This window comes from Arachis stenosperma, chromosome 3 (genome assembly GCF_014773155.1).
Source record: "Arachis stenosperma cultivar V10309 chromosome 3, arast.V10309.gnm1.PFL2, whole genome shotgun sequence".
Lineage (NCBI taxonomy): Eukaryota > Viridiplantae > Streptophyta > Magnoliopsida > Fabales > Fabaceae > Arachis > Arachis stenosperma.
In genome coordinates this window covers 39,878,386-39,887,108 of record NC_080379.1, presented here as the reverse complement: position 1 = coordinate 39,887,108, position 8,723 = coordinate 39,878,386, and the positions used below count along the sequence as shown (strand labels likewise).

The window sequence follows — 8,723 nt, the reverse complement described above, 5'->3', positions numbered from 1 at the left end:
TTGTTCAAAAATCTATTAAAAAAGAAGAATGAGAAATATAAAGGCATGTTAAGAAGTTACCAAATTTACCAATTTTTTCTCCTCCGAAAACCCTAGCACGTTTCTTCGGACCCCACTTACGTTTCATCATCTAGTGCTATGCAATCATGAGCCCAAATGGAAAATGGGCTTCATGTCTAGAACTCTCCAGTTTAAATACACATGGGCTTTGGACCCTTAAAAGTATCACCGTTACGGTGCATCCTCTGCACATCTTACTCTTGCCTGGTCACTTTATTTTTGTTTTTGTTGAGTTGTCTTGGGTCCTCAACTTTCAGGAATAGATCTGAACTAGTAGCTTATTTTGGTCCAAAATGTACAATGCATTGAAAATGGAAGCCCAACAAACCATGAGGCACCAACTTTTAATTTAGTGTTGGGATTCCATTGGCCCATGAACATTAACGCATAATTTTTCTTTTGGTAATCACACAAACAAAAAGAGAAAAAGATTGCAATGTAAATATGTAACTGGTTCCCGATGCAGAAGAAAGTGATGATTGATCCCGAGTTACAGAGAAGGCGAGCGTGAAAAGCTTAAGGAAGTTGGTTGGGCTTATTAGAGTTAACAATGCATGGTGGTGAATTAACATGCGAAGCAAAGAAGTCTGTGTAAATTTCCATGAAGAACTTGTCGACAATTTCAATATAGAAGGGGCAATTAAGGCGAGAATAGTAATGGAGAACCTCTTCAATGTCCAACACATGTTCCACACGATCCTTCGTCTCCAACATCTCCAACTCCCTCAGCTTCTTCTCCAACATACCCTCATTCTTGTGTTGCTTCTGATGAGATGATGACAAAGGCTGCTTCTTCTTGAGCTTACTGGGGGCCAATGAATCCCAATGGCGGGTGAAGTCACTGTCATAATTGACAGTAGAAAAGGAAAATTGAGTATTGCGGGTGAGGGGTGGCGGATTCTTGGGAAGTTTTTGATAGCCTGAACAGAAGAAGAAAGACTTGAAGTTCCTCAGAGCCTTTTGGAACAATTCCTTCGTTAGCGCCACCATTATTATTGCTGTTGGGTGACAATTATAGATAGTGTTGCAGTGAAGAACAGAACGTAGTTGGATATGATCTGAATTCTGATGATCAGTGAAAGGTTTTTCTTTTCTTTATAGAAAATGAGACACAATATAAAAGCAGCATTGTAGCCACCAAAGATTCTCTACCTTTGTTTTCTTTATGCTTCTGTGGGAGGCGGACCCCATGGCTAATATAGTATTGTGACTTTGTTCCCCCATTAACGACTTTGATTGATGCTGGTGGATGGAGTAATTGGCATATGTGGCCTTTTATGGTTTTTTTTTTTTTTTGGGGGGGGGGGGGGGGTTGGAGCGGGATCAATGCTGTGCTTCTTCAATATTTTTAGGATAATTTATGTTGATAAATAGAATTTTAAATGTAGATGTCCTACATACATCATATTCAATTCAAAATTTTAAACTGTTAAATTAATGGGTCTCTCATTTTATAAACTCCTTACTCTTTTTTATTTTTTTTATGTGGGACTAACTTCAACACTCCTCACACTTTGCAATACTAACATGAATTTACTATTTAGACAGATTATTCGTATTTTTTATTTTTAAGTTAATAACTTTAAACATAAATATCAATAAAAAATATATTTTATTTAAATTCAAAAAAATATATAAAAAAAAACAAAACAAACAAAAATAAAAAATTTAATTTTTGTGTTTTAGTTTAAATTTTAAAAAATGTACATTTTTACAAACTTATAAATTTAAAACAAATCAATAAACAATTTCTAAAACTTCACTAAAAAATATCTTCTAACCCATTAGCATCTATAGAATTATTACTAAGACTTGTAATATTGAAAATGTTATTATAAAATATAGTCTTTTAATGTGACATAGAGGTTAAAATTAGGATTTTTTTTTCAAGTAACAAATAGTTATACAATATAAAAAGATCAACTATATTTATACAATATGTAATTTGAAAAATAATTAAAATATTATATCAATTAAATTATCATTTAATTTGTGAAATTAAGTGTAAAACAAACGCTTTGATGATGTTACTTCTAACTCAATCTTGAATTTTTAATAGCATAACATTATCAAAACGGAAGTTTTACACTTAATTTCATAAGTTAAATGATATTTTAATTGATATAATATTTTAATTATTTCTCAAATTACATATTATATAAATATAGTTGATTTTTTATATCGTATAACTATTTATTATTTTTTACTTTAGAAAAAATCCAAATTCTAATTCTTATGTCACCTTCGAGAATTATACTTTATAATAACTTTTTTAATATCAAAAGTTCTTATAATAGTTCTTGTAACCCTGGATTTTTAATGAACTTTTAAAAATCATTTATTATTCTATTTTAAATTCAAAAATTTGTAAAAATATAAATTTTCTGAAATTTAAACTAAAATACAAAAGTTAAATTTTTATTCTTATTCATTTTGATTTTTTATATTTTATTTGAATTTAAATAAACAAAATTTTATTGACATTTATGTTTAAAGTTAATGAAGAATAAATAAACAATTGGTATAAGTAATAAATCAAATCAAGTTGATTTTGTTTACCACTCGTACAACATATACATGATAAATCGAATCAACTTTATTCGATTTACATGTAAATAGTGTAAATCGAGTCAATTTAATTCAATTTATATAAATATATTTAGGATAAGAGGTGTAACTACTTCTAATTTAGGACATCTATGTGATTTTTAAACTTCATTTATTTTATTAGTATAAATTATCCATATTTTTATGACACCTTGTTTTTTCTTTTTCTTTTTTCTCTCTAATCACTCATTGTATTTAGGGGTGTTCAAAGCCGATCCGGATCGAACAAAACCAATCAATCGAACCAAAAAATTGAAAACCGAATAAATAAAAAAATTACATTTTATTTTTTTTTTTTGCAGTTCAATTTTTAGTTTTAACACTGAAAATTCTAACGAATCGAATCGAATCGATCACCTAAAAATTTTGAAAAAATCAACTCCAAACCAAAGGCCCAAACATCAGATAGCCCAAATCTCTAGCAGTGCCACTCTCAATCTCTCTCTAACAAAGGAAGATCAAGCCCCAAGCCCCATGTCTCGGTTGCGGCTTTCAGTTTAAGAGAAATTAGGTGGGCACAATGTATTTATGTATTGCCTGCATTTTTTTGTGAAAATGTATTTCAATTGTAAGTTATGAAATTTTTTGTATTATAAAAGATGTCTTTAACATTTTAAGTATTATGATATAATAGTATTAAAAATAGAAAGAAAGAATTTTATTGTTTTTAATATACTTTAGATCTTTTAGTCGTGTTATTTTGTTGCATAATGTAATGACACTTCTATTAGTCGTGTGTTATTTTGTATCATTTCATTGAGTTAGTTCATTTGTTTTATGATATTTAGAAATTTTTTAACATGTTTATGAAATTGTGATCCTAAATTTTATTTATTTTAATTTGTTTTATTTGTTAAATTTTATTGGATGAAAACTTTTGTTAGTTATAATATATTTGTGTTATATGATTTTAATGTTATGATTTTGTGGAATAATATGATAAGTTTTTTTTTCTGAGTTGATTAAAAAATCAAATAAATCAAACCAAACCAAATTGTAATTTAATTAAATATTGGATTGAATGATTTTTTTTAAAAAACTGAACCAAATCGCACCACAAACACTCTTAATTACATCTTCTTTCTTCGTTGCCTTAATTTCATTTGCCATGCTGCTTTTTTTTTCTTTCCCAATATTGGGATTCTGAAATAACAAATTATATATACATAAAAAATTAATTACTAATTAATCATTCTGTATAAAAATACTTATTTAATATAATATTATGAACGGATTTGATAAAGCTTGATTTTTTTTATAATGACTGATTTGATTATTTAGTTAAATTAATATGTATAAATATATATTAATTAATTTGACTGCTAATTTTTAGTGAATATATAATTTTTTTTAGTGATGATTGAAAATTCTAATTCATTCTTTCAATTATCTTCATAATACTTAAATAAGTAAAAATATATGTTATTTAAAAAAAAAACATAAAAATGATAAAAAAAATTCAAAACTTTTTTATTTAAAAATTAAGAGAATGAATTAAATTTTTTAATATTTATTAATTTTTTTTATCAATCATACTAGGGTTGTAAGTGTATATCAAAATCGACTAATGTAAAATACACGTTGAAATATAAAATATATACAAAAAATTAACAATTAAAAAACAAAAAATAATAAAAAATATATATTTTTAAAAGTTATCATTCATATATTTATGTAAAATTGTATAGTAACTAATTTTTTATATACACATAATATTTTTATTTCTTTTATAGAACCAGAACCAACAATAAAAAGTGATTAATATGTGTGCATAGACATTTCCTTAGGGCCTCATGTACTTATTTTTGAGATGTCCAACACTACTTGATACATATTTATAATAAACTTTTCCTTATTATTTTTTCAAAAGCATTTGGCATTATTTGGGTGATGTAAAAACCTTTTGAAAAGTTTTCAAGAACCTCTAATAAGCTGCTTAGTCCTTAGGGTGTTGGTATCCCTAAGGTAGCGTTTGTTTCCAGGTACTGAGACAGAGACTGAGAGACTGAGATTCAGTATTGTGTTTGTTAGTTCAGAGACTGGTACTAAAATTTCTGTCTCTGTCTCTAAAATTTCAGTATTTCAGTACCTCCAAAAAGTAGGGACGCAGGGGACTGAAATTTTTAGAGATGGAGACTGAAACTTTAATAACATTTTATACCTAAAATACTTTCATTTCAATTAATTAATTCTAATTTTACCATTTGTACAAATTAAATTAGAGTTTCATTCTTGTTTCAATTCCTGTCTCTCATTTTTCACCAAACAGAATACTGAGATTTGTTTCAATCCCTGTCTCTTAGTCTCTGTCTCTCAGTCTCAGTCTTTCTGTCTCTGTCTCTCCACCAAACGCTACCTAACAGTTTGTCCATGAATATATTTTTGGTGATTTAAAATATTTTGAAATGAATTAATTGGAAGCATTAGGAGGTTATTGTGAATAAATAGTACAGGAGGGAGGACAGTGACAAGTAGAAGCTAGCCCAAGGGAAACCTTGGGTATTAAAGGACAAATAGCATAATAGAGAAGAAGGACAGCCCAATTATGCATCTCTGGTCACCCAATGCATTGGCCCCTTTCTCTCTTTATTAATTGCACTTGGGGGACTCTTATTTGGTTTGTGTGCATTGACAATGAGATTTGGGGCTCAAGGACCCAAAAAATGCGATCATTAATTACAAAGTGGCAAACAAAACAAAGACATAGTGGATTGACCACTACCAGACATTCTTTAATCTGCTTTCCATTTGCGGCACACATCAGATCCCACCCCCACCACTCATCAAATTAATATTTATAAACAAATTATAAAGCTAAACATAAGCAATAAAGCAGGCATTTATCAATATATTGAAAGAATATAGAAATATTCCTCACAGGCTCTCTGTTTCTTGATCTATTTTCAATAATGTGAAGGTGATGTCCTTTGCAATGCATGGGCAGGGTATTTAATTTGTTCTTATCTCCTCGTATATCTGAAATGGTATGCGAAATGTGATGTTACATTGCTATCAATAGGGTTAGAAAGAAGAGGGGAATGGGTAGAGTGCCCCCCACAAGGCCACAAGTAATAGAAATGAATGTTTTGGTTTTTAATATTCATATTCTGCCTGCAAAGGCTCATAACAGTTATTTGCTCATTCCCCTGTGCCTTCTCTTTCATGAAGCAATAAGCAGCAGCGCCAACTTCGTTTGACACAGACCAAATTGATGTTTCAGCCTTCCCTTATTGCCACTCCAGTGCATAATGGAATGCCACCTGTCCCTCTTCATCCCCCCCGCCTCTCACATACACATCAGTACATCACCAATCCCCCCCCCCTCCCTTTTTTTTCTGTTATTATTATTATTATTATTATTATTATTATTATTACGTACTAGCTACATCGTGCATAGCCAAAAATCTAAATTTTCTTATATTATAGTGGTAACACATGTTTTCCATTAGTTTGTTGGAGGCATTTTGAAGATGCAGCCTATAGTCCCATCAGAACCCAACATCTAAATCTTTGATTGTCATTGATCAAACTTGTACGTGAATAGGCCAAGATCCTTCTTGGCTAACTACATTTTTTTTTTTTCCTTTTTTACTTTTGCTTTTAATAAGTATATAGTGATGAGGACAAACAACATGATCTACATCTATGGGACAATGCTTGCTTGGTATGTATGTATGTATGTTATGTCCTTTCTTGCTTGCTCAAATATAAGGAAAATAAAGTATTTTGTGTATACTAAAATCAGTTATCAAAATCCGACACTAATATAAATATATTAATATATTTTAAAATACGAAATATATGTGAAAATAAATTAAATAATATACGTATTTATATATATATATATATATATATATATATATATACGGTAATTAATTTTAATATATAAATAATATTTTTATAAAACAAATAATTGATACACAAATATGAATTTAGATAGCTATATGTCTTAATTAACTTGTTTTAATTAAGAACCAAATATATGTGTTTTGTCTTTGGTGCAAGCAAGAAGCTGATTGTCTTTCTTTTCCCATTTATTTTTGGACAATTGACTTTTAAACTTTGTTGTGTACTGCCATGTGACAACCTTAATGCTACATTATTAATATTACAACTTTAATGACATAAGAAATACTTATTAGGATATGATTAGTTTGTATTTTCATTTTATGTTTTTATTTTTAGTATTTTTTATTTTTTAAATTTTGTAAAAAAATAAAACAATAAAATAACAAAATTTTATTTGTTGTTTTTTTTATAAAATTTTAAAAATAAAAAAGAAAAACGTAAACCAACATATCTTTACAAACAAAATGGCTAATTGCTAATAATTGTTCATGTTATCCTGTGAGTCACGAGGCAAGAGACAAAAAAAATGCTATTCAGTCATACATGCGCATCTTTGGTTCTCCAGCTTGACAATGCTTAATTAAACAAGGGTGGATGCAAATAAGACATGCGGATACTAGAAATATTTGCATCATGTGAATGCCCTTGTGTCCCATATGAATAGTAGATTAATCAACAGAAATAATAAGGTCAACATTGTACCCTTCAATGTGATTATTATTTTATTTTCCTTTTTATTATGCAAGAGAAGAGGAGGGGACATAGGGAACTGGGGAGACTCAATCAAGTCACCCATCAACATAATTTAAAAAACACCCAAATTCAAACTAGGCTAAGGAACAATGGTAAAAAATATCATGCCTGAATCACTCGGTATTGGTTCTTTAAAAATACAGTATCGATTATTATTATTAGCTATGATCATGATAACCTTTTTCAAATCCAAATAGTAGTATATCTTTCTGCCAGCAAGTATATCCATATTTTGTTACCAGAGTCAATGGACACCACACCATCAAAAGAAAGGAAAATCAAATGTAGATCTCACGTACATCTTCACTTTCTTTTTTTTTTAAATAAAAAAAGGCTATGCTGTTAAAAGTGAGAAGTGGATCTCTGTAGTTTTGTAACCTTGTTCCGAGTAAATAGTCAAATTAATTTTTAAAATATTATTTATTTTTTAAATTAATTTTTAAAAAATAATTTTTTAAATAAATTCATTTTTTAAAAATTTTAAATTAGTCATATTAATTTTTCTGTTAATTTTTTTTGTTGAAATTGTCAAAATTTGTTAATGACACATTAAGTGATACTATAACACACTCTTAAAAATTTTAATTGACTATTAACATAATAAATATATAAAATTAGATCAAATTAAAATTTAATTGAAAAGAAAATTTGAGATATTAAAAATTTTCAATTTAAAATTGATTTAATCTAATTTTATAAATTAATCATGTTAATAATCAATTAAAACTTTTACATGTGTTGTGATGTTATTTAACATCAGACATCAATAAATTTTGACACCGTTAACAATAAAAGTGACAAAAAAAACTAACATAATTAATTTAAAATATTTAAAAAATAAATTTAATTAAAAAAATATTTCTAAAACTAATTTAAAAAATAAGTGATGTTTGGAAAACTAATTTCACTATTTACTTCTTTCATTCCATGTGGTAGACTGGTAGTTTTGTAATGATAACATACTAACTAATTTCAACATGCCTCTTCATTTTCCCTTAATTTTTTATTCATTAAGACTTTTGAACATAAAAGAAATAGTGGTAGTATCTTTTTGTATTCTTTTGGCACAACCAAATGAAAAAGAATTTGAAAAGGTCCAAAAGAACACGGAGAGAGTAAGCCTAAGACAGAGGCTTTTGCATTTTTGAAGCACTTTTCCATGATTCGAATCAAAACAAAGCATCCAATCGGCCATCTTTCAATGATACAACCAAGGCCTCTTGTTTTTCCATTTCCATTGAACAATCTTTTCCCACAGGGCTGCCAACACAAGTACTCTTTTCAAAACTTTTTATTTTTTAACACCACCTTTCCAAAATTATTAACCCCTTCTTCATCATTAAACCAAATAATCTCACAAAAGATAAAAAAGAAGCTCTCATCATAATAAATAAAGTTTGATCAGTTCAGTTCAGTCTCACTTTGTTAACTAAGAGACAAATAATAATGCCTGT

At 28.2% G+C, this 8,723-nt stretch overlaps 1 protein-coding gene across 1 annotated transcript; it reads right to left on the bottom strand.

The window, feature by feature from the left end:
• Positions 1-307: 307 nt before the first annotated feature.
• On the bottom strand, positions 308-1,140 carry LOC130970495 (uncharacterized). Its single transcript, XM_057896599.1, has one exon. It carries the CDS (start codon positions 1,048-1,050, stop codon positions 577-579), a length of 474 nt encoding a protein of 157 aa, XP_057752582.1. The 5' UTR covers positions 1,051-1,140; the 3' UTR covers positions 308-576.
• Positions 1,141-8,723: the final 7,583 nt, after the last annotated feature.